Source organism: Pieris napi, chromosome 13 (assembly GCF_905475465.1).
Source record: "Pieris napi chromosome 13, ilPieNapi1.2, whole genome shotgun sequence".
NCBI classification, from domain to species: domain Eukaryota; kingdom Metazoa; phylum Arthropoda; class Insecta; order Lepidoptera; family Pieridae; genus Pieris; species Pieris napi.
The window spans coordinates 6888086-6915975 of NC_062246.1; the positions used below are offsets into that span (position 1 = coordinate 6888086).

Below are 27890 nucleotides of genomic sequence, written 5' to 3' on the forward strand. Positions count from 1 at the left end.
TTTGTACCATTTAAAGTCAGGTACAGAAACTTTGTTAATCAAGTACTGGCCTAAGCTTGGCCGACTGTATTGCAAATTCTGACAGCCAAAATATCATAAATATCGGTTCATCATCTTTCCAAAAATTCTGTGTTGTAAACATAGTGACATTGCAATGCAAAAACGTTTTTTTACCATCTTGTGAACACAAATTCCTTTAAAATCTATAACTTATCATGATAGAAAAACTAAAAAAATGGTTGACTGTTATTATTCGTCTTTCTCGTATTCCATATTAACTTGGTAGTTAAGATATGGGTTAGTCAAAGGGGTCTCTTATTTGAAAAAAAAAGGGTGCGTGTAGTTATGTACGCGCGTAAGAAATTATACTTCTTTGGCATTATTAAAAATAGTTTTTGATTGCATGCAAATAATTAATTACAATTAAATAATCAAAGACTGGAAAAGGAGTCATAGTCAATAAAGTTCAGTTTACATTTGAAAAATTAAATAAATAAATTCTATTATTATTCGAATGTGGTTTTTAAATTATGTCCAATGCCGTAGCATCTTCCGTGGGCAACTTTATTCTGTTAATTTTGTGTCACGGTGCGCGCGCATCGTAAAATTTCACTCTCAACAATTTTTCATAACGCGCCTTAAGGCCGATTTACATTATCTTAGTGTTTAGGAGAGTGCTTTAGGATAGTACTTTAGTTGAAACATGTAAACGCTACGCTAAAGAACTTGCCTTTCAAGTTGTACTAAAGCACTCTCCTAAACACTAAGATAATGTAAATCGACCTTAAAGAAGTATAACTTCAAAAAATTTACTGGCAGCATCGTGATCATTTTGAGCCATTTTGTATTTTCTTACAATTTTAGTAAGCCACAGAAATAATAACAAATTTGCATTAAGTATGAAATATTGATTTACTGACTAATAAAGTTCCTGAAATTCTACCTGCATGAGAAATATCAATCGCGTACCTCAAGTTAAAAATTCATTTGTAAGTGCCAACTAGTCCGTCCCTTCACTAACAATTCTTTTGTCCCCTAGGACACTATTAAAAGAGCTATTTAAAGACTGTTCCCGCGAGTTCGCCCGTGTGCTTATCAAACTATGTACTTACAAATTTTAAGTTTGTATTTTTTATTTCTATTGCAGCACTTCGTAGTCTTCCCCTTGTTAAATACTAAAGTGCTCATAGTTTCTTTCAAACAAAACCGATGAAAAAACGGAAGTGTAATTAAATCAATTTAATATTAGCCAATGGGGTTTAAAATTTGAATTTTTTAAATGTCTTATCTTATAATTTAAAGAAGGGGAAGGGTATTTATGTAGATACGCCACACCAACTCCAATCACGACGATAATTAAACAATTAGCAAATAAGACAACATAGAATTTTCAACGTAAATAACTTTATTCAAACTAATTCTATTGAACATCACTAACTGATAAACATTGAACATCTGCAAATATGGATTTCAATAAAATGTTAAAATAGGTAATAACTATGTATTTGTTAAAATATTTATACTTACATTTTATTATACAGAAATAAACACATTTTATTAATTTAATAAAATAGCTACTTAGTACGACAATAAATACCTAATTAAAAGAACATTCTCACAATAATTCATGTTAGATATCATTCATAAAAATAAGACACAAAATAATATTAAAAACTTTCCGAAAAAATTACAAAAACATGCTTATTAAGCAATCATTATTATGGCATTATATTTGTAAAGCAGGGATATAAAAAGCAAAAATTGTTAAGTAATTACATCAGTAATTGGTAAAAGCAATGGGATGTTGCCAAATATCTTTGGTTTACATATATTTATGTAATGGCGGGTTAAATAAATTCATAGTTTGCATTGCAATATGTATAACTATACAAGTCAATTATAATTAAACACTCGACATACACAGTAAACAAAATTAAGTACAAGGGAAATATTATAATTCACATCAATTCATAAAATATTTGCTCTTAAAAGTAAAAGCCTACATAGGTATTAATATGTATGAAATAAAATCTAAAGCATTATGTCCTCGCAATGTGCCATATTTGCAGATGAGCATACTGTTACTCCGTAAGAAAATAAAATTCTCAATAAATAAATGTCAAACGCTATTCTGGGTGAGACATTTCACACCGTTAACACAATTCCTTACTATAAAAATGATCAACAAACAACTTGCACCTAATCGACTCCGGCGCATGCGGTGTGTGTCATGAGATTCAAATGGCTATGATTGGATGCCGCTTGAGCAAATAATTCTGATTGTCTTAGCCTAGCCATGCAGGACTGGGTCCGTGAGGAGGTGGGTTCCGACTAAAGTAAGTTATAACTAATTAGTTTGTAATATGTAACATCACTGTGCTGTGATTTGTCGTTTTATTAACCGTGTGTATACTTCTAACGCTGAAGAAAATTCACATTACTCTAGCAATCCGATAACAAATCAACATGAATAATACCATTTATTTTTCTACAATATACAATTTCATTTACATAGTCGAGATGAAGCTTAATACCCGATTTTAATAAATAATTTTTAGTATAAAGCAATCATATACGGCTATTAAACGCACAATGAACGTAAGCGTAAATATTCTACAGAGAAAGCGTTGAAACGTAGCGAAAACTTTATTAAACAATTCACGTTCGAGTTAAGTGATACATAAAATCTTAATTTCAAAACCAACTTATAACTAGAACGTTAAAATGTAATAGGAGTGTGTCAATGTAAATTGTCAAATCAAGTCAAACTTTAAGACTACTATGAACCTCTGGGGGTCTACCGTGACGTCATATCCGGTCAATCAAAGGCGATATTAAAACTGACCGGTTATTTGGTACTAAATAAAAACAGGCCCATATTTGGACTACCAAAACCTCGTTCTGTACGTTAGCCAGAAACAACACCTGCAATAGGGCAATTGCAGGTCAGCAGGAGTTGACCTGTCTTGACATGTTTTTATGAAGTTCACGGTAGGCCACTAGCCGTGCAGCTATCTATCGGGCCTTCCCGCAAAACTATATGTAAAATTAGTTTTTCTTCAGTTTGGAGGGAGACCTGTCGCTACTTTGGCCGGGGCCATAGGAGATTCTATCTATATTCAAAATATTTTGGACTTAACATATCTGGAGGCACAATTGATCGTCCGTAGGAATACAAGGGCGGGTTGAAGCAGTCTAAATCGGAATAAGAATTAATCTACTTCTAAAAATACAAGGATCATCGAAGTTCCGAATAATTCTGAGTCCTTGTATTCTTATTATACTAAGGACGAGAAATCACACTTAAGTTTTAGATTCAAGTTTTGAGCCCTTAAAGTTGAAAAATTCAAATAGTCACAATCAGGTACTTTAATTAAGTGCGATTTCTTTCGTTAGTATCTCGAATTCAGTGCAATCCCGTGGTAACGTTTTCAAAACTGCCAACAGATGGCGTTATACAATTTAGCGGTAGTTGCATTCTGAATTTGCGTAGCGGGACTGATTCATATACTTGAGTTTTAGTAAATCGATTTATTGCTTTGTAATGATGCATTCTAAAATGCCTCAGTGTATCAGTCCTGCTTCGAAGCTTATGGTAATGGTAATCCTACCCTGCACTAATTTAACAATTTGAGTAATTTAAAAACAACGCCATCTATCGGCAGGTGGTAATAGTTCAAGTGTTGCACTAATAGCTGATGAAGTCCTAAAGCGGATCGCGGCGTGGCACCCAAACAGAGGGCCCACTCTCCGCTGCTATGACAGCTTTCACCTTAGCATATATCTCTTCGGGCGTGTCGCCTGTCACTACGGCTGGAAATACAATTTTAATATTAAATCAATAGTTTCAATACATATTCAACCTTGCAAGCAACTTTCAATTTCAACTTCGTAGATTTAATGAGCTTGCCTTTTTTCCTCAAGGGAGCGTTCAAGTATTACGTAACGCAATTTTTGGAGATTATTGACCCCCCCTATGTAACTCGCCGTAACGTTATTCAGTACCCAATAACAGTACTGTACCCAAGTACAGTAAAACGTTTCGTGACCACCTAGTGACTCTTTAGTTACTATTATGTGGTTTAAGTCGAAATAAATATTAAAAATAACGCGTAATTTAATCCCCGCCCCTTTTACAAAAGGACCCCCCCCCCCCCAAAATACGTTACGTAATACTTGAACGCTCCCCAATGTTCAATTCTAATAAAAAAAATAATAAGATCTGGGCTAGACCCAGGTCTTCATTTCGCACGGCACAAAGTTCTGGAATCTGCTAAGATACCTTGAATTATAAAAAAATTATATACCAGTAAAATATTCAGCGAATTCTTGTTCCATCTTTAGTGCGCGTTCGTAAGTCTTTTTCGCTTGCTCTTCGGTCATTCGTTTTGTCATTTCCCTGGAATAATAGATTTAATAACTAATATTGTTTTAAAAAATGGATAAATTTTATTTTGAAAGAAACTTACATAATAGATTCTACGCTCTTTGGTTTGATGAATATGGCGATGGGAAACAGTTGCGCAACTTGTAACCTTTTTATGGCATTTCCGCTTACGTCTAAAATGCAGTGCTTGCCCTGAAAATACATTAGATATTGTTAAAAAAATATTTATTATTAAATATAATTTCGCTCCTCGCGGATATAGATTTCAATAAAGTTTTATCTTGTTTTGTAATGTGCCTAGGTATTATAATAAACAAATATTTTAATTTCTTTTTAATTTTTTAATATAACTTAGTACAACACAGTTTCGACAGGTTGAGACGAAAGAAGTTTAAACAGCGTAATTAAACTAATTAAATTATATAAATTACGGGAATAAGTGATAACGTTTAGATTCGAATAGTGGACGTTTTTAGTATTAATAATTACCTTTTCAGCGACTTCTCTAACGGATGCAACAGATGTTCCATACAAATTCTCATTGTATTGGCCAGCTTCAATAAACAAGTGATTTTGTATATCTCGCTCCATCTGCTCACGGCTCGCCACAAAATGATAATCACGACCGTCCACTTCGTAGTCGCGTCGCGCCCTCGTCGTATCTATTATTATTATGATAAGTGTTTATAATATTTTGAGTGGATACAAAAGGTCAGCCTTTTGTGTCTACTTTATATTCTTGACTTAAAAATATATCATCGATACGGATTAAAATTTGTTTGCTCCCATTTGTGGGTACGGGACGGGATATCAAATTATATCATTACTGTATAAAAAAATATAGGGTTCCATCAGTCTCCGTCGGTTACAATTAGAAATGAAATAATAACGAAAAATATTTTGCAACTTCACATGTACATACATACTATTTATTTTTAATTAAAATTTTAAACTTACGGGGAACACAGCTGCCGAATTTATCAGGGAATTCTGATATTAGATCGTCATTGATCCTATCCTTAAGCGGGCCAAGGATGATAACAGGTCTTGTGTAGTTTATGGTCATCTGTTGCACCGTTTCGTATGATAATACATTCTCCTCTTGGCCTGCAATAAAAATATTTAGTAAGCATTCTAGACTCTATGGAATGATCTCAAATTTGATGTACCAAAACAAATGGGCATCAATAACCTTTCCATACATTGAAATGAGTCTTTAATTTGGTTGGTCATCATTGTATTTCAAAATGATTCCTATGTCAATGTCAGATTATATGGAGCATATTTGAATCTATACATTTGTTTTGGTCATACAACTCTTAAATATAGCGTTTCACTAAGGGTCTATGCGTTAGTCTCTAGAATGCATTATACCGTGACAGTTATTTATGATGCCCTTGTCTATAGAATTATAAAACTTCCGCTATCTATCTGTGTTGCAATCAATCACTCAAACTAGCGTGCCTCACTAAATAAACTCGTGTCTTCTAATTTCTTAAGTGCATTAAAATTAACTTCGTAACCAATGGAGTCATCTTAAAGCATATGCTTAGTTAGCATAATAATGTGAACTCAATTGGATACATTTCAAACTCTTATTCTATAGTAATAAAGCTAATAATTTATACATATTCATTTAGACTAATTAATATCAACTCTTTCTACTTTTATAATTTCTTACCACCTGTAAAATGTAATACAATTAAAACCTACCATTTCATAATCATTTTATGCAAATAATAGATATTTTATTATAAGCAGCAGCTCTGTATACAAATTAAAGCGTTTAAATTCAAACTAATTAAATATAGCGAATATTTACAAAGCAAATATAAAAGCTCACTAGTCCGACAATGCGAACCCAATACTTAAGCGACAACATATGAACGACAAATACGACCAGTACCCATTCACCCAATCTTAAGGTTCGTCAAATTTCTCAAGATTAGCCTGGGACATCGAGTGCTCGCAGTACTGATAAATCCGAGTAGCTGATCATGCTTGATGACGGATGTAATGCAACTAAAGGAAGCGCATACGCGTGCGGGCGTGAAGCTGCGTGAAAGAGGCGGCTCTCGTGTCCTCGTGTGCTTCCAGTGGCCCTCTCTCCGTCCACAAATAATCAAAGCCTTATTCATATATCAAATTTCATTGCACTTGGCGGCCGTCGCCCATTCTACGAGTGCTCTTTCAATTAAAAAATTTCGTGATTTTGAAACATTGATGTGTGGAGAGGCTATTAGAATCATCGCGTATGAATTAGAGAGTAAAACAACTAAACGTAAAATGACAAATAATAGAAAATCGAGTGTTATTTAAATGAATACTACGTTTCTAATTGATGATCATAACCAGAATGCGGGAGGTAAGGTAACGGCTACGGCACTCGCAAGCTACGCCTCACTCCCAACACTTACTCTCGTCCTCGAGATAAATGAGCGTTATCTCCTCCATCATGGGAAGTTCCACTCGGTACAAGATTTCTCCTATACGTAGAAAAATTAACAAATTTAATAGTATTTTAACATTTTGAAACCGGTTCACCAAAACTCTTTATCAACAATTTGGCACATTTACCATCATTTTACGTGTTTAGATCGCCGACGCCTGAATCGAGAATTACCGAGATTATTTACGACAGTTAACGCTCTAGGCAACTAGAAGCACGGGACGGCGGCCGTCTGTCAAACCCATCCGTGTGCTTACGACTCATTATTGTATGACCAGGCTACAACATTTATGCCATGTAAATAAATCGTAAACTATACGACAACCACACAGCCGTAAGCGTTTATCCAATTATTAAATAAAATAATTGCTTGTTCAAATGTTCATTTGGGACGGTATGGGTGCTTTAACTGTATCGCATCCAGAAATCTTGAAGACCGTAGGGCCTTTTAAAGAAACAAAAGGAAGAGGCTGCCCCATCTTTTAAAATGACACTCGGCCCATACGGTTGTGTGGCACACAAACTAGATGGACGCATACGTCTAAATCATACGCGCACCCACGTACGAGCCCGCGTATTATTTGACAAGCAACAAATGCGTCAAATAACTAAACCTCTATATAATTAATTGCGAATTATTAAGCACCTTCATGCCTTTCATATACACTACAAGCGTTAATTTACTCACACATATCCAGAAAAAATTTGTTTAACAATCGATAAAACCAATTTACTAAGTATTAGATAAATGTACCATATATTGAAATATAAGATTTAACCTATTTTACTGAAAACTCGGTGACTACTGAAATACAGTATGAATTCAAAGTACGATAAATGAACATTTGAATATCGATACATATTTAAACCTTAAACATCGTGGTTAGAAAGCAGATAACTTAATAAATATAATAAATAATAAACCTCCATACAGTGTATATTAGCAGCCGCATGAGATAAAATGCGTATTCACCAACATAATCTTATCGACCACGTCATGATTTAAGTAAAAGTATAAAAAATTATTGAAAGTGTAATGCATAATATAGCGCAACAGACATGTTAAAAAGAAATGTTTTTTAATCCCAACCGCCTATTAATTAGTAATTTAATTTCTGAAAATTCTAAAATATTTGGTATTTTTTAAATGTCCAAGAACTCTGTAATTTAAACAGCATCAATACGCCTATTAGCCAACTTCCAATCGGCTTTCGTAGAAATCTTTATCCAATTACACACAACAATGGCTAAAAGACGTCATATCAGCTTGAAGGTCGATAAGAGAATGTCCTACGACAAGAGCGAGATAGCTGTATATATAGAAAGAGATAGGCACTCACCGTCCGCGTTCGTGTCCTCCTGCGTGTAGCAAAGCATGAAAGCTGTAACAGAATTTACAATTACCCTCATAATTTATAAACCGCCAACTTAGACATAGCGATGATTGGATGACACTTGAAGATGCCAATTTTTTACTCTTATATCTAAAAAGTGTCGTTATATTTACAATGTTACGTATAAAATTATTTAACAGCTGAAATAATTAGTTTTTTTTTAATTAATTTATTTTACAGAATATAATATGTTACATTAGAAAACCGCTGTGATTGGTATTATTGCATATAGCCGTTTTTAAAAAATAAATATCCCTTATCGGTATTTGCTCTCTGTGCCTAAGGTGAATTTAAAAAATATATATAATGTGGTTAAAAGAAGTCCAGCAAACTCCTGGCATATCTTAAGCTGAAAGAAGATGAAGTTATTAAATATGATGATGATCTGATTATGAAACTTACGCTCTTGGTCCGAGCCATCTTCAGACTTGCCGTCTTCCCGACTCTTCATAAACGGAAACTTTCTACTGAACGATAACGTTTTCTTTTTCCTTTCCAGCGTTGATTGGCTCTGAAATTTAATATAGCTTCAATTTAAAAATACGATTAAATATTTAAGATTTGTTTTACACAGGTATGATATACATAAATTGGGGTTTGTTTCACTAAAAGGACGACTTATTAAAGTCTCCTTTAAAGTTAAAAATATTCACCGACTAAAAAAAGGAGGATTAGTCGACGAGTAATTTTTTTGTGTATGTTTCAGCCTAGCTCCGCCGTCCGTGATTGATCTAGTCGATGGAGGTGTCAAATGGTTCGGATTTGAAGCGAATTTGAAAAAGAATCTATATTTGATTAACATCCTAAATAAAAGGCGATATAGGTGCTTTAATATATGGTGGATGTTATATTTGAAAACTAGACATTTAAATAAAACTTCTTGAACGGAAATAAAGGCAATTCCCTAATATTATTCACACAACTCGATAAATCGAGTGCAGCAAAGCGTTAGAATCTTAAAGGTTAAATAATGACTATTGTTTACCGCGATATATGGATGCAAAACAGTACACTAAAATAATTTAAACCTTATCAAAGACATTGGGAGCATTTTACGTGGTCCTTCGAGCCGGATATCGAATACAAAATGCATACAATTTATCATTACGGATAAAAAATACTTACAGTACTAACAGGGGTCCCTTGTCCTTGAAATTTGACCTGCCTGTCGCGTGCACGCTGTTTCCGCTCCCAACGACGCTTCGATGGTATTATGCCGATCGCATCTGGATCAGTACTGTCTAGTCGCCTACAATATTTGATTATTAGAAAATCTACGAAAATAAAGAAACAAATCGGAAATCTATGACAAGAATATATATATATATATTTATATGGCTCTGGCACGATTTGTGTCAGCGTCAAGTATAGGATTTTTTATAATTCGTGCTTGTCTTTTGAAATTCGACCGTGTACTCCATGTACGGTTTAGGCCCTCGCCCGGTACCGCACAACCCTCCCAAAGGCCGAGAACAAATTTAAATTAAATTGAAACTTGCCCTCGAACCGGGAATCGAACCCGGTACCCCTCACCACACACACACCACATCACCTAGCTGCCACTTAATTTGACCGCTAGGCTAAGAATATATAATAGAGGCAACGTTTAAACTAGAAATTAAAATTATTGAAATATTATCTGTTATTGGTCAAGATTTTTTCAACAATATAAGACCTTCTTTGATTACAATACTGTTGGAATAAATTCAAATTCAAATTCAAAAATCATTTATTCACGTAGGTAACACAATGTACACTTGTGATTCGTCATTAAAGATATAAATATTAATGCTTCTAATTTTACATTTACTGCCAGTTCTCAAATCAAGGGCGTAGAACGGAAGAGAAGAACTGGCAATAAACTCTCCGCCACTCTTTTTAATCGCCATGTTTTTTTTTTTTTTTTTTACACAACGGTTGTAAGGAGCTGCAACCATTACACCATGTTCCACATGACATTTTAAGTAATTAATAATAAGAACATAAATAAAAACAAAGACTTGTCCCCTATCAGCAGGAGGCATGGTGAAATAGGAGCACGCACTTACATTCTCGTGGGAACAACACGCAAACACATAGTCGAAATAATTAACATCACCGCATACACGAATTCAAGTACGACCAGTCACCACAAGCAGCACCCGTTCACGAGTATGACGCATGGCCAGCCATCGGCCCCCTCGCCATATTTTAGGGAGAGAGACATATTAGTGACTTACCTGGCCTGCCACCACTCGTCATCCGAAGCGTTGGTGACGTGTAATATATCGCCGTAACGGAATGGAAGACCTCGCGAAGGTAAGCCATCGTCACGGATCGGGTCATAGTCGAATAGCGCTCTGAAATTTTTAATAAATCAATGAAAATTGAATCTATATTATTTTATATTCACTATCCGAGTTTACTTAGAGAATTATGTGCGAAAATAATGACAAAAACCATCAAAACTTATAATGATACTGTGTCTCTAACTTATAATATACTAGCAGACTCGGCCAAGCGTTGCTATGGCTAAGGTTTTTGTTATCTATATATATAAAAAGAAAATGGTGTTCGTTTGAGGCTCTTCCACGCTTAAACCACTGATCGTATCGACATGAAACTACCACCATTCGATGCGAAATTTTTCCTAGATGGTTTATGGCTATTTATTTTGGCTATTAATTCCAACGTTCCTTAATTTTTTTATTTCTGTTTTACTTTTATGAAAATTTTTCCCGCTAATAAAAACAAAAGAGGCTTCCTAGAACCGCAAAACGTCAACATCTGTTAAAAACTCGATTTTCGAAATATTTCAATTTTCTTAGCGGGAAGTTAAAAAGAAGAATAATAAAAATATGAAAAAAAAATAAAATAATGAAACATAAAATTTATTTTAATTCGTCCAGCAAAGCGGGCGCGAAACGGCTAGTATTATATAGTAGTAAACTATTCAAGGGTAAAGGTAGGAGAACACCAGTCATGGGGACCCATGGGGACTATGCTTTTTTGGTGGTTATTTCATTAATTTGTAGCTTATGTGAAACGTTGGTTCATTCAAGAGAGCGCCGCCATCTGTTAGAATTGTGAGTGTCAAATAATTTTGCAAAAAAATAATACTGCGGGTATAAATTAAGATGTAAGCTATCCTATCTTTTAAGTTAGATCAAACTGCACACGGTGTGGAAATTTTATTAAAATCGCTTAAGTAGTTTAGAAGTCCATAGTAGATAAACAGGGTGACGCGTAATTTATTTACATATATTAAGATTTGCTTAAATCAAAACGAGAACTTTTTGCAAACAGATTTTGCAAACTTTGTCTTACATACTTAACAAACATATTTTAGCAAAAATACTTTTATTTCATCATTACGTCTTCGAAAGAAACAATTTTAAAAAACCTACTAGAGGGAAGACAAGAGAATGATACATTATCAGTAACAAAGACTATTTATTTCCAAGGATATTTAAAAAAAAACTAAAAGTCCAGCCATGCGAAGTCGGGACACACTTATTGTTTTGGAATCGTAAGAAGTGTTAACTACGCAATAGTTATTTAAAATATTCAAATTTTGTAATAAAAATAGTTTGATATCGATAAATATGTTAATAAGGTACCTATTTATCATAACATCAAGATAACTCGTTTTTAATTTGTTTTTTACTTATTGAAATTGTAATTGTAGACTTCGCATCTAAAACACGATCAAAGTCACCACCAAAGCTTGATTGGTGTATGAATTTGTTCTTTTCAAACAAAATGATCTATCAAACAAAACATTAGAAGTTATAGTTTTTATATTTCTACAAAAGTATGTAAAATAACCAATATAGCGCGTTTGTCTACTTATCAAGCGACTAACATACCTAAGGTCGTAGGTTCAAATCCCGGTTATTCACTGACGGACTTTATATGTGCGCATTTAACACTCGCTTGTACGTTGAAGGAATCGTGAGGAAACTTAGACTTTGACCCAAAAAAAGGCGTGTGTCAGGCACAACCTACATTCCTATTATAAAAACAAATGATCACGAAACAGATATCTGATCCCCAGACCTAAAAGGTAACACTTAAGCAATACATACCTGACATATAAAGATCGTTTCTGCGACGTTCGTAGTAGCGTATTATGTTGCTTCAACTCATTGATACGTGCCTCGAACTTGTTGTATTCCTGCGGCCTATATACAACTGTTAATTTTACATTTTGGCCGGTACTCTGTAAATAAATGACATTTTGTATTACCTGTTTGCTCTCTGGTTGATTGGCATCCTTACGATCGCGTTATGCGTTCTACTTACAATACGTGAACTGCTTATTAAATTAAGCAACCATATTTAATGTTCAACACTAAAGCTATATGTAATATTTATTTTTTTATCAATAGTTATAAGTGTATATGAATACTGTGTAAATTGTCATACACGATTAAATCACTTTAAAAAAAATCAGTTCATATGATATATTAAAAACACTTAGATATAACTACGATAATTAAAAATCACAGCAGTTAAATTCACTCACGATGTTTGCGTACATATCGCATGACTAACACTGACCAAATACATATTCTAATAAGCAATGACAATCGATTATGACGCAATGCGTAAAGTACCGTTTACGTGATTTATTAATAACCTACGATAAAGTACATTGCGTTGTTTTTAAAGGTGTTTGTATAGTCTTTTTAATAAAAAGATCATTGTATCTCATCGTGTTTAGATTTCAAGGACACGTAAATTTTTATTAAGTATTTTGACAATGGTGTGTCTTTTTATATTATTATTTAAAAAATTGCATTAAGTATATGTTTATTTTAAATTTTTATATATATATTTTTTAAATTATAAACAAAAGTATTTGTTTTGATGTTTAAATAAAGGAGTCCTTGATATTACATTATTTTGTTTAATTATTAGAAAAACTGGGCTCAATTTTTTTATTAAAGTGATAGCGATAGTAACTTTTCTTTTTATATATGTGTGCATTAATCATAATGTAGATAGATAGATGTTATCTTCTTTCTTTCTTTCAAAAGATAATCAGGTAAGACTAAAATTATGAGTTCTTAATTAATATTGCTTTAATAATTAATATAAAATCAGTTAAATTCTCGCAAGCATCAAACATTTAGAGCCAAAATTCCGCGCCATACCACATACATTTTTATTGGCAAACGAGTAGCTAAATAAAAGAAACATTAAAAAAAAAAAAAAAAAAAAACAACAGTATAGAAACAGCCTTACCTTCAACGCCTTAGCGGCCTGTTCGTGTGTGGCATGCGTAATATCAGTGTCATTAACGGCAAGCAAACGGTCCCCTCTGCGTAATTCGCCCGATCTTTCCGCGGGGCCCCCGGCAAGGAGAAACGAGACATATATCCCGTGGCCATCTTCACCCCCTACTATGTTGAACCCAAGGCCCTGGGTTCCCTTCTCAATATCCACCACACGGGGCTCCTCGGTACTATCCGTTACGTCCTCGCGTCGCAGCGAATTTGTCGTACTCGATGTTGGGCAGGCTGATTTAAAAATTAAATAATGACGGTAGTTAGTTTGTTCAAAAATTAAATAATGAGGGTAGTTAGTTTGTTCAAGAATTAAATAATGAGGGTAACTAGATTTTTCAAAAATACGTTGGTTTACTTTTTAAATATCATTATGTTTCTGTGATAATTTGTAATCGTATCTTATTAAAGAATTATTTGAAGGGTCTGATAAGGTCGGGAAATCTTTAGAAACGAGATTTAGCGCCAAGTTTGACTCTCGTCTTAGTACTTGTTGGTGAAATGAGTTGTGTACATTTCTAAGCTGGTATTGTAAATTAATTGTTCTCAAACCAGCGCCATTACTCTTTAACGTCTAATATGGATAACGATTTCGCTGCAGTTCTCTCAGTATTCGTAGCGCTGATGACGCAACCTTGGAATCGCCACAAAAACTCAACAATCGGGAATACAATCGCTTTTGGAAATCACTGAATACCGGCACAGGATGTGTTGCCTATTACTATATAAATATACTAGCAGACCGGCCAAGCGTTGATGTGGCTAAGGTTTTAGTTATATTACATAGTAATAAATAATAATAGTAATTCAAGGGAAACGGAGAACACCAGTCACTGGGACCACCATGCGTTTTTGGTGGTTATGCCATTAAATTGTAGCTTATGTGAAACGTTGGTACTTTCAACACAGCGCCATCTGTTAAAATTGTCACTATCAAATAATAAACAACTATTTTGCAATAAAATAATATTGCGGGTATAAATTGAGATGTACGCTATCTTTTAAGTTGGATCAAACTGCACACGGTGTGCAAATTTGATTGATATCGGTTCGGTAGTTTAGGAGTCCATAGCGGACAAACAACGTGACACGTAATTTATATATTAAGATTAATCAATTATGATAAATGGAAATACTAACGTGTATTAGCTCTCGAAGTTCTAGGTGAAGGCTGTCCATGTCTTGGTCCCGGAATGAGTACTAAGAGAACTCGTTCACCAGACGCTTTAAGCGCCGCCACGGCATCTTCATGGGTCACGTTGTCAAGATTTACATCGCCTTTCTGAAAATATGCCACTGTATAGTAAAAGTTAAATGCGAACTGCAATATTTCAGGCTTTATAGAGACCACCAACCGAAGTTGAGTAAGTTCGACGTTTTAGGGTTTATAATTAAATGAGACTACATAATGTTATCGTTTATATTCCTTATATAATTCAAATTTTATTATTATTATTTATTTGTTCAGATAAAGTAATCCATCATTAAGTTTTTTTTTTAAAACGGCTCTGGCACGATTTGTCCATTAGCCAGCGTCAAGTATAGGATTTTTTATAATTCGTGCTTGTCTTTTAGAAATTCGACCGTGTCTTCCATGTACGGTACCGCACAACCCTCCCAAAGGCCGAGAAGAAATTTAAATTAAATTAAAACTTGCCCTCGAACCGGGAATCGAACCCGGTACCCCTCACCTAGCTGCCACTTAATAAGAACGCTAGGCTATGAGGCCCCTCATCATTAAGTTAATAATATTTTTTTGAATTTGCCGCGCTTTTTCGTTATCTTCTTTCATTAGCCAGACTCTAATACATCTACTATATGCTTATGGGCTAAAAACCGTCGTTTTCACTGTACCTAGTGTATTTTTAAAATATTTATAAGACCGTAACTTAAAGACAATCAATTCTCAAACAAATTTATTTTACTCGTTTAAAATACAATAGTTACAACTCACCGAAGTATTTTTGACCATTAACAGTTTGTCTCCAACCCTCAAGCGTCCATCTCTATGAGCAGCTCCACCAGACATTATTTTGGTCACATATATACCATTATCCCCTGGTATATGCTGGTTTCCAAGACCCCCCGCTATGCTAAATCCAAGCCCTGAACCACCCTTAACAAGTTCTATTTCAACAGCTTCTTCCTTATTTGATATTTGTGACACGCTCAGGTGATCTGCTTCTCCCGCTCGTCGTTTCACTTTCTGTATAAAACATTGTTTTTAATATTAATAAGGTGCGTTCCTCGCTCAACTTTATTTTCTATTTATCAATTTTTAATAATTATTATTTCAAAATATGTACTATGTTGGGTAAGAATATTGTAAATACTATTACAATATTCTTATTAATTTTATAATATTGATTATTTTTCCGACCCAAATATCGGCCAATAGAATTGCACCATTCGACGTCACGTGGTACAACCTACATGGTATTATACTGAAAATTTTTTGTGAAAATTTTCTCTGGTCGTTGCTTCAAGAAAAGTATTAAGTAGTTGTTTTATTCATTATGAAATTCTTATTTGTTAACTGTACATTTCGTCTCATGGTGCAATTGTATTGGCCGACATTTGGGTCGGAAAAATAATCCCCCGAATACCACACGAGCTTCAAAATTATCGGCCATTTCCCTCAAGGTTCCCTGCAAACAAATATAGACGTCATGACGACTATATTAATTGTTTGCAACGAACCTATCGGGAAATATCCGATAATTTTGAAGCTCTTGTGGTATTATAAGTGAATATTGGAAATTTAATATTAATGTGTTACTTAATTATTTTTAATAAATTTAACAAACATTTATTTGTGTTATTACAAAAGCTTTAAAACTTTTTTAGTAAATGGTAATTTTTTAATAAAAAAGCGAAATATTTAAAAAGTATAATTACCAGTCGGACTGTATTGCCGGCTTTTTTCAATGCGTCTACTGCCTCTGCATGCGTCACGTTTTCCACATTCGCGTCGTTAACCTGAATAGGATAAGAAAATTTAAACCGTGTTATTTGTATTTACTCAATATTTGCATGCTTTGAATGTACACTAATATTATAAATGTCTTTAAATTATGTATTACTTGTACTTGATAAACTCAAATCACTTTAATTATTAGAAATATTAAATTAAGTCTATTAAATTTTTATGCATTTAATTACAAAATATAAATTTTGTCTTTATACCTAGAAGCATACAGACAGTGTATATCTATATATATAAAAGAAAGTCGTGTTTGTTACAACACTTATAACTCGAGAACGGCTGGACCGATTGCCATGGTTTTTGATTTGTTGGATTTGTTTCCGTCCCGAATAGCAGAATAAGCAATAAAATATCGGATAAGTTATCGAATAACAATAAATAAATTAATTTTACGAATGCAAAAACCATATGGTGCCATCTGTTGACAAAACTACGCATCATTTTACGTCGAATTCGTGTCAGTTCTAGAAATTCCGATCTTGAGGTGAATGAGGAGATGCATAACCATGCTTTGATCCTGATCAAAAGATGTTGGATATCAGAAAGTGCTTAACATGCAGTATCGCCATATTGACGCTAGAGAGAAGATGCCTAATGTGTAAAACTGCCATTCTTCTTTCGCAATGGCAAGCAATAAAACATTTCTGTATTTGCAAAAAAGTTGTATTAATGTAATACTTAACATTAATGAAATCCTAAAATAAGTTAAATTAAAGTAACTACGATATTGTAAGGTTGTAGGGCGGAACGAAGTTAGCCAGGTCAGCTAGTATCTAATATATAAAACCTTAGCTATCATATTTGACATAGACAGTTCCATATCTATTTTATTTTTTCTATTAATTATTCATCACAGGTAGAATTAAAACATAAATAATAAGTTAATTGGTATAAATATTTTTAATAATAAGAATAACAAGAACCTACTTGTAATATTGCATCATTGATTTGCAGCTGACTAGCTGCCGCTGCTCCGCCAGGAATGAGCTTAGTGACATAGATATGGGGATTATCTGCCACATGGGGATTGTCAGAACCTCCAGCAATGCTGAATCCGAGTCCAGCACCGCCAGCCCTTGATAAAACCACTGTCAGGTACTGGTGGCCATCTTCACCTGTCACAGCACCCCCCTCAATCCCATTTACCTGTAACTGTCAAATGAATTTTATATGTATTTTGGCTATATAATTTATCTCAATAATTAAAGAATAGGAAAACAATTGACTAGTAATAAATAATTAAAGAAAAATATAAGAATATTGTTTTACACCATTTTCCATTAACTTAATGAATACTATCAATTTATAGGATGCTAATAGCTTGACTATTAGCACTTACACAAAAACAACCAATTACCGCTCTCAGCTAAATTATTGTTTTGATTATTAAATAAAGATAAAAAATTGATACATGCTTAGATTGTAGGGCTCTTATGTTACGACTTGATTATTTAAATTTTCCTTAGAATATTTTATTAGGTTACCTGCTTCATTTCTGGCGAGGAAACATGAGCCTGAAAACAATACACATCATTACGTTCATATTCCTACAACGTACTTGAATCTGGTAATCTACACCTTATGACAGTAATAAATCAATACTTTTTTCATTGTTTACTGTTATAATGTAACTGCGGGTTCACACATGGTGATGGAATGCATTGTTTGAATTCAACTGTATTATTAAGATCTAGAATGATTACTATAATGATTAATATTTATAATCATATTCCCTCATGATGTATTAATGTTTTTTTTTATGTGCTGTTAATTGAATTTTACCCAAAAATTTAAATAAACATAAATACCTATACAAATTATTTTGTTTACCTTGTTATTAAAATCTGATGATTAGTAGAATGGTTTTAAATTTGAATACAAAAATGACCATGAACATCTTATTTCATCATATAGGTAAGCTTGGTTGAGTAAAGTATTAACAAGTAAACATATTCATGGCCAGTTGGCCAAGTACAGTACAATAAACCTACTTACCGTGTCAAGATTAAATAAGGATGACACTTTTCGAAGGAATCCATTATGGGTTTTTTTCTTCCGTCTTTCAGTCATTTTGTTGACCAGTGTGTCTCAAAACTTGTATTTTTGCACTACAATATGTACACAGCATGCATTGTTAGTTACACACTTGTGACTGCTGTCAGCATCTTACTGGACGATCTCTGACATGCACCATTATTTACCTAGAACCCATTTCTAGCTTACACCAAAATACTTTATTATCCACATCCTAAATATTTGCACAAAGTCCCACTGCGTAAGCTGATTATCTTGTTAGATCCATTTTGAATTGCACCAATCCTTATCTAATTACATGAGCCTAGCCCTTTTTTGATAGTGTTTATTAGAGTATGGATATGTAGTTAATTGGTTATCAACTTGTAGTCAATGATGATATGGAATAGTATGAATGTCAAAGCGATGAAGTTTAATTAGAACGTCCGTGTTACGTTATTTATGTGCAATAGAGACCACTTTAGTATCATTTGAGTCTGAAGTATTTATTAAATCAATCAGCTAGTAACAGCTAGCGAATTTTAACAAGCAAAACTATCCTATAAGTTGCATTAGTCTCACCCAAATGGTTGAAATCGTTCCCAAATTATCAAGAAATTACTAAATGTTTAAAAATAGATTAGTGTACATTATATGGCCTTACTTGAGACGGGTACGAAATAACAGCAGTAGGTACAGTTGTGTGAATGTCAAAATTTTACGTGCAATAACATTTCACTGGATAAGGTATATGTGCAGTTTTCAATAGGCTTTAGTTGATATAGCGTTCGTTTGATATTGGCACAGTCGTGAAGTTTATCAGCACAAATCCACAGAACGAACAAACGTTAGTATACATATCGCTGAAAACTAGAACTGTGTTGTAGGTTATAAATAGTACTACGAGACGCGAAGCACCAACGATCCGCCATTAGAGATTTTTCGTAGTTTCACTACTTTAATATAACTTTGTAGACCTCACGTCATCAAAAAGGTCAAAAACTGAAAAGGCGTTTAAGAAACCCAACCATCTAAACTGAAAACTAAAACTTTGATGTTAGAAATTGCGCTTGCGCCATTTCTCATTGCAGTTTGCAAGAATGACGTTGTATGATGTACGGTATACGTATTTACTAAGATAGTTTGAAGTTTTTGCCCTAGATGGCTCTGAATAACTGATTTAAACAGTGCACTATGCGCTAAACTGCAGTTGACCTCAACAGTCCACAGATTAAGAAAAGTTCAAAGAACATGCAACATTGATATCCGACTTATATATCGGTGTAAAAATAAAAATGATTAAAAAGATATAAGGGAATCCTGGAAAGCAAAGCACACATAAATAGTTATAATATTTTGTCGGTCTGTATTTAAAATATGTTTACTAGTTAATACGTTTACGCTTTTCAACCAATTGTCTTGAAGGAACCCTTTAGACTAATAAACAATAACAAAAGAGCTACCTTCTTTTCATCCGTGTCTGCACTCGGTGATATGATTGTAGTCGGCACTGTCCCGATCTGCTAAAATATTATTAGATAATAAGAACTATATACAATAAAACATTTTTTAAATAAAGAAAGTTAAATTATCACTAAACTGGCTTTTAAAGCCAGTCATTGACAAAACTCGTTTAAAAATATAAGAAATGGCACTGTCACTATTAAGCTGCCTCTATCAGGCTGATCGGCCAAGGGATAAAAAAAATACCTGGGCATTGTAAAATTCTAGAGAAATCTTATTTGTAAATTTTTACAATTATTTTTAAACATTAATACTACACAGCTATGACTACTAGGTCAGTTACTCTGCGGACAGTATTTTTGGTAGTATCAGGAACTTTAATAGTACGTTTTTTTCATTGTATCGTTTAAAGAACGGTAGTAGGTACCTATTACAAAATAGTGTACAAACCTTCGCTGAATCCGGAGTGTCGACATTCCGTTCCGGTTTTCTATTGTCCTGGAGAAAGGCATTTGATACTAATCTGTATTCACTTTCATCATTTGGAATCTATATTAAATAATAGAAAACATTTTGAATAATACCAATTTAGACTTTATATATATTTTAATATAGGTAAATACAAAGACGAAAATGCTATAACCAGTTTTTTTTGTTTATTGGCCATGTTCGTCTTGTACAACCCAACTAGGTGATTAGTCTTTGACTCAGATGTAGGTCGATTTTAGATCTATGACATTTCACGCGATATTTTGATATGACCATAGTTTTTATTTTTAAACTCACTTCACGACGAACTCCATCCGTTTCCCATTTGTTGGCGATACGTATAGTTTCTACCGTCTTTTGCTGAATCGATTTGTTGTCATCAAGTAGAGTGAGCTCATAGAATTCTTGAATATCTGCAATTATAATTAAAATAATTAGGTCTCTGCAGAACCCAAATTGGCCATTCGCTCCTGGGTCTGTGATGTCTTAAGACCGATTTACATTATCTTAGTGTTTAGGAGAGTGCTTTAGGATAGTACTTTAGTTGAAACATGTAAACGCTACTTGCTTTAGTAAACGCTACGCTAAAGAACTTGCCTTTCAACTTGTACTAAAGCACTCTCCTAAACACTAAGATAATGTAAATCGGCCTTTAGTCCTCCAGTCCAGTATTATACGGACTGTCTAATTGTCGACTGATGATCGGTAAATCTAAATTAAACAATAATTCGGGTTTACAATTGAATTAATTGTTTGCACTTAAAATGGCTACTTACTTTATATCAGTAAGTTAACAAGTATTTCGACCATCGCCTATTCAATCAAGTTTGTAACAGTGAAATAGAAACAATGAAATAAATAGACAAGAGTTTGAGAAAACAGACACAAAATGTGTCCCTCTTACAATATCAATTTAGTGGTAAAGCGACCTTTTATAAATTTTATTACATAAAATTACAAGGACATTTTAACACAGCAACTATGTTATATCCCACGGCTGCTTGGCAAATCGCGTGAGTGTTAAAATCGATATTGAGAACGGCCAGTAACCCCACGAAATTTTTATTTTCAGGTTATGCTAATCAAAGCAAACATCCGACGTCTGATTAATAATATGCTTTGAATATTAACTAGAAGTGATTCATCGATACTAATTAACCTAACAGAAATTAATAATCATCCAGTAACCCTTTATGAATTTTCATACACAGTGAAAACTCTTTACAACGAATTTCAAGGGACCGAGCATTTTTTATTCCTTATAGAGAGGCGTCGTTATAGGGACGGAAGAATAAATGTATAGGTATTGGGTTAAACCAAAGAAATTTAACTCATTTTTACGTTAAGTATATAGACTTTTTCGTTATAACGATGTTGTTATAAAGAGTCTACACTGTATTTTTTTTTAAATCGTGTAATTTTTTCAAAAATCCATCAGTGTATGGTCCGGGTTCGAACAATCAACCTCAGTAGGATTTAACCGACCTTTAGGCTAGCTAACACGACTCTAATAATAGATAATATTAAATTTTTTACTCGTCAAAATAAACGTGATATTTTAAAGGCGATCAAGAAGCGAGCTTAAAAATGAAACATAAGCTATATTTGCCTTATCTTCGTTTCTGAATCAAGTGTTCTAAAAAGAACTTTAGTCTCAAAAGCTCTCGTTCCTGAAGTGGTTGTCTCATCATCAAAAAAATATTCCAATAATCATTAATTGAAGAACAGAACAGAATAGATAAGAAATCCCTTCATTGTGGGGCTTCTAAGCTTAAGACAGTGTTGTCGCTGAAGGTGTCTAAACGACACGATCGAACAAATAAAAAAGGGTGCGTTTACTTATGTACGCGCGTAAGAAGTTATACTTCTGTGGCATTATTAGCAATAGTTTTTGATTGCATGCAAATAATTAATTACAATTAAATATTCAAAGACTGGAAAAGGAGTCATTATAGTCAATAAAGTTCAGTTTACATTTGAAAAATTAAATAAATAAATATTTATTATTATTCTCTTACATTAAGTGTAACATAAATTATATTATTATTCGAATGTTGTTTTTAAATTATGTCAAATCTTCCGTGGGCAACTTCATTCTGTTAATTTTGTGTCACGGTGCGCGCGTATCGTAAAATTTCACTCTCATCAATTTTTCATAACGCGCCTAAAGAAGTATAATTTCAATAATACATGGGTAAATGTATTAATAAATATATGAAAACCTAGTTTGCATATTTGCACTATCTCCGTGTTATGATGATACGATTTCCTCAGGATGTTTGCTTTCATCGTAGGAGCAAGAGTAAATTGCGCACATACTTAGTATGAAAAATCCATTGGTGTTAACTCGTGATTCGAAAGCTCGACCTCAGTGTTGAGAGTCTCATCCTTAATCCACTAGGACACTGCTGGTTATATATGTGTTAGATATTAAGCCACGGAGGCGGTGTAAATACTACTGGTTACCTACTAGTTACCTACATAATATTAAAAATACCTAAAATTTACATTTACTAATTGCGCTGTATTCCAGCATTTTTGGCAACAGATGGATTTGCAATTAATTAAATTATCGAAGTAGATTAAATGTAATAATTAATCGGTCTTATTAAGGAAGTTCCTTATATCCTAACTTATAATTTAATTAATGGATCTTTAACATTTTAACGATGAAGCATTCCGAATATATTTTCATAATTATTTTAGTAAAAATGTAAGTTATATTATTAGGAGGATACATTCATGACATTTACATATAAAAAGTCCTATATAAAATATTTCTACCAAAAATGTAACCATGTATTGCGATAAATGCTCCGATTTAAAATGTATTTATACCTGCATCATAATGAAACTAAAAAGTGTACTCACAAAGTTAAAATTAAAATTGCATCCAACTTCAAAAGTGCGTTGCATGTTTCTAGAGTTCTTAATTATCAGATTCCATTTGTCCATTAAACAGTGTTATTAAAATATCAATTGGAAATAGTTGAACACGAACGAATTGTGTCGACATGCCGTTCCACGTATGATTGAAGGTACCCAGTAACCTATGACCCGTATAAGAATAACTAGGTCACATTCTACCAATAATGTCCATGTATTTAAACTCAAATTTGCGTGAAATCGCACATCCACTTATCTTATGTAATTTAACTAACATATTGTAGAACCCTAAGAACTATAAAAAACCAGTAACCTCTTAGCCTCAGATTTCTATATCTGTTTTGCAAACATTTGTTTTTCAAATAGACAAGTAGGTGATTAGCCATCTGTGCCTGATACACACTGACTTTTTGGGTTTTCTGCACGATGCTTTTACGAGTGTTAAATGCGCACAAAGACAAAAAGTCAATTCGTGACAGGGATGAGAATAGTACAATATTAAAACTGGCTGAGAACTCTCCATCGGGTTATAAAATACGCATTTAAACGCGATTTAAATAACCAAGCCAAATTTTAAATCGGAGATAAACCACTATATAGCGCCTACAATAATTATAGAAGCAATTGTTGTTAACTAATTATTAAACATAGATGAGAATCGAACAAAATTAATGTATTACATTCTAAATATACTATGTATTACAATAACAGTGTCGTGGTCAAGCACAAACAAAACTCAAGAGCGATTGTGACGTAAAATGCGGTCACGCGCACGTATTGAGTATTTATAGCTAACTGATACGAAAACTATTTAGTTCATTATTAGAGGAAGTACACCTTCCATTGCCCAGTAAATATCATAGTATTGTCTTTTATTGACATAACCTTGACACATTTAAAGAAAAAACTTTTTAACCATATTAAAGTTATGTATTATTATACATTTACAATTATTTAACATAGTTTTAAATTTATAATGATTAAGTAAATATCATATAAATTTGTTTATATTAACGCGAGCTTCCCTCACTTAAAAGAAAATATACTTTTAACGGATTAAAATACATTCGTATGTTATAATCACCCATTGTAGAATTAATTATACAATTGTGATATTAAAATGAGATTTTTATTATCATTAATTGTGCTAGACCTGCACACAAGTGTGCTATTCGCCTAAATTAACTATATATATTTATCATGATTACTAAAACAATACTAATTCTAACTGAAATTAATGAAACTTAATTTTAATAATTTTGAGTGTGATATCTATTTGCTAAAATATACGTACAATATCGTCATAATGTACATTATAGAGCTAATCCGTTTGCCTTAGCTCTAGAATTTTTGTAACATGTTTTTTTTAGTATTATATATTTATTTTATGTTTAATAAATATGTTTTAGAAACACTTACCAAGAAGTGCCTGAAAAAGGCGTGATTTAAATATTCTGATGACTCTTTCGATAGCGAGACGAAGCTGACGATCTTGAGGCTTTATGAGTTTGCTATGGTAGTCCTCAAGCAATTCCAATGCTCGGTGGGCTTCTGAAAATATAACAATTTGAGTATTCCAAGATTGCATACCTTCAAACAACGGTGGTGAATCGTAATTGCGTAGCTAACATATTTTACTGCACAAAGTAATAATAAAACAATCTTTAAAGTGGCCATGTCAACTATCGGACGCAACTGCCACACGCAGAGAGTACATAAAAAATCATATTATACGTTTTAGCATCTCAATGTAACGTTATAATTATTATTAAATCTTATATGAAAACGTAACGCAAGAGGAACAGCAAACTGGTGCCCAAGACACAATAAACGCAAAAGTGGAAGACAATTTAGAAGATGGATAGACCAGATTAAAGAAAGAGCAGGTGGTACGTGGCAGACAGGAATGGCGGGATTTAGGATTTTAGGAGGCCAAAAAGATCACACAGATATTTAAAAAGTAATAAGATGAAAGTAATAAATGAGATGATAGAAATATAAATGCGTTTAAGTGTCAAAGTATCTGAAATAAAAGGCTATTTATTATTATTATTGCACGAAAACGTAATACCTAAGCCGGAGTTCTATATGTAAAACTAGCTGATCCGGCAAACGTCGTTTTGCCATGTATATCATTTATAATAAAAAATAGGGGTTGATCGTAGAGGGGTGAAAATTAGGGGTTGTATGTATTTTTTAATGCTGTATCATAAAAAAATAAAAAATAAAATTTTTGTCTAAAAAATAAAATTTAGGGGTGGACTACCCCTAACATTTAGGGGGATGAAAAGATGTTGGCCAATTCTCATAGATACCGGATAAGCACAAAAAATTTCATCAAAATCGGTCAAGCCGTTTCGGAGGAGTATGGCAACGAAAACTGTGACACGAGAATTTTATATATTAGATTAATCGTAATTGCTATGAGTTGTTTCGTAATTGTTAAATGCGATGTATGCAGCCGGTATCGTTTCTAAAGGTAATAAGCTCGAAATAGTATAAAATGTAGGTTTTATTTTTTACCGTAATGTGACTTTTTAAAAGCATCGCGGCATTAGTCGTCCTTCATAGAAATAGTTCACGATAAGAACGTACCGATGACATACTTTTTAATTGTACTCAGACCTCCGTGGTGTCGTTGGTATCGCACACGATGATCCGCTCGAAGGTCTCAGATTCAATTCAAAGTAAATTGTGTCGTTCTGCGACTGCTATATGGCATATATACCAAATGTCTTAATGGAATGTGACGAGATTGTATTACTTGTATGTACTATATTTAATAATACATACCTTTTAATATGACTGAGTTTTATTTACTATGTATTGGTAATCCGCTAAATAACGTGTTAACAACAATTTGTGAACTGGTAATACAAAAATCGCGGATCGCTACTAGTTAGTGTTTTTTCTATTTTCCGAATGGCCAATTAAGCTGAACCATAGCTAACACTCTATAATTTGTGAAAACAGAACCCCGCCAAGTAAGCAACAAAATAATTGCCCCTTTATAAATTTTTAATAGTTATTGATTCTGATTTTGCAGTTATCGCATCATTCGACCTGGAACTGATTTTTGTTAAACATGAGAATAGTCCTCGATCATTACTGAGAGCCGTAAAATTGCTTAAGAAGTAATTCAACTTATTAATTACTACAGTAAAACATTTATAATAAAACACGAAAATGCCTTTTTTCACTAATCTCCAATTCAATAACATTAAAAAGCTGTACCGAAGAGACCGGCAACAATGTAATGTAAAATTACGATTTGTTTAGTTTGTTGTCTGTACTTTCATATATATACTAGCTGACCGGGCAAACGTCGTTTTGCCATGTATATCATTTATAATAAAAAAATAGGGGTTGATCGTAGAGGGGTGAAAGTTAAGGGTTGTATGTATTTTTTAATGCTGTATCATAAAAAAATAAAGATCAAAAATTTTGTCTAAAAAATAAAAAATAAAATTTAGGGGTGGACTTACCCCTAACATTTAGGGGGATGAAAAATAGATGTTGGCCGATTCTCATAGATACCGGATAAGCACAAAAAATTTCATCAAAATCGGTCAAGCCGTTTCGGAGGACATATATATTGGCAACGAAAACTGTGACACGAGAATTTTATATATTAGATTTTTTGCAAAACGGGGGATGACCGTCAGAGCAACCGTGATACAACATTACTCTGTGCAATGTAAAATACAACTTAACTGATAGGAATAAAGATAACATTACAATATATGAGAATTCAAATAATATAGCAACAATATTTCTCCCTTATTTTTTAAAGCGTGTTATATTTCATTAAAAAATAATCATGGGTAGACATGTATTGAGTATTAGTTTAAATCTAGGTTGACCCTGATCACAATAGAAGACCTTTATATTACAGTTCATAGCGTAACCTAATAATCCTATACCCTATATATATATACCCTAATTTTATGATACATATTTACACTATGGTAGTATTTGAATAGACCCTGTAATTCTATGTCATAATAGTTGATTGGACATACGATAATATGACTTGAAACCACACAATCCCTGAAGCAGCTGCAGCGTCAGTTAATAATCATAGCTTTAAATCTGTAAAAGCCTGTTTGCTAAAAACTTTGTAGTAAATATTAGTCCCTTATTAAAGAACAATATTTTTTATAAGCATATTCACCTTGCTTTCGAACTGGCATCACGATACCGCCCCCTAACGTAATATTGTAACACTAAGAATATATTTTACGACTAAAACGTATTACATAGGACAAGAAATAATCGCGATTAATTTCACAATTTCAATCACAGACGAATACATTTCCACGGCACATATGGTCCCATAACAAAAACATTAAAAATTATTAAAACGATGCCCTAAAATATTTGCGGTAGTGATTCCGCTTACGAGGGCCGTCTAGCACTGTTCTCGATGGGATTGGTCGATTTTCAGTGTGACGTCATAGGGTGGAAGCATAGACAATATTTTGTATTTGTAAGGGTAGGGGAGAAAGTATAGGGGCTGTCGCCACTACTACGTTGTGTCGCATGACCGCAT

General features: G+C 33.3%; 1 protein-coding gene across 15 annotated transcripts; it reads right to left on the bottom strand.

Annotated features, from left to right (window-relative positions):
- Positions 1–1384: 1384 nt before the first annotated feature.
- Positions 1385–27761, bottom strand: LOC125054990 (disks large 1 tumor suppressor protein). Of its 15 annotated transcripts, none has more exons than XM_047657150.1 (22): positions 27513–27761; positions 24758–24886; positions 20750–20865; positions 20414–20512; positions 19963–20022; positions 17971–18000; positions 17414–17638; positions 16399–16479; positions 15455–15706; positions 14641–14782; positions 13460–13734; positions 12298–12431; positions 10450–10569; positions 9356–9479; positions 8633–8741; positions 8177–8218; positions 6805–6873; positions 5345–5494; positions 4877–5049; positions 4470–4579; positions 4308–4399; positions 1385–3813 (listed from the first exon to the last, which is right to left on the bottom strand). In XM_047657150.1, the coding sequence occupies exons 1-22, from the start codon at positions 27529–27531 to the stop codon at positions 3707–3709; spliced, it is 2658 nt and encodes an 885-aa protein (XP_047513106.1). In that variant the 5' UTR covers positions 27532–27761; the 3' UTR covers positions 1385–3706. The 15 variants fall into 15 exon arrangements, with proteins under 15 accessions (XP_047513106.1, XP_047513111.1, XP_047513109.1 ...); XM_047657155.1 differs by having other exon boundaries at positions 19963–20019; positions 20414–20461; positions 24758–24889; XM_047657153.1 differs by having other exon boundaries at positions 20414–20461; positions 24758–24889.
- Positions 27762–27890: the final 129 nt, after the last annotated feature.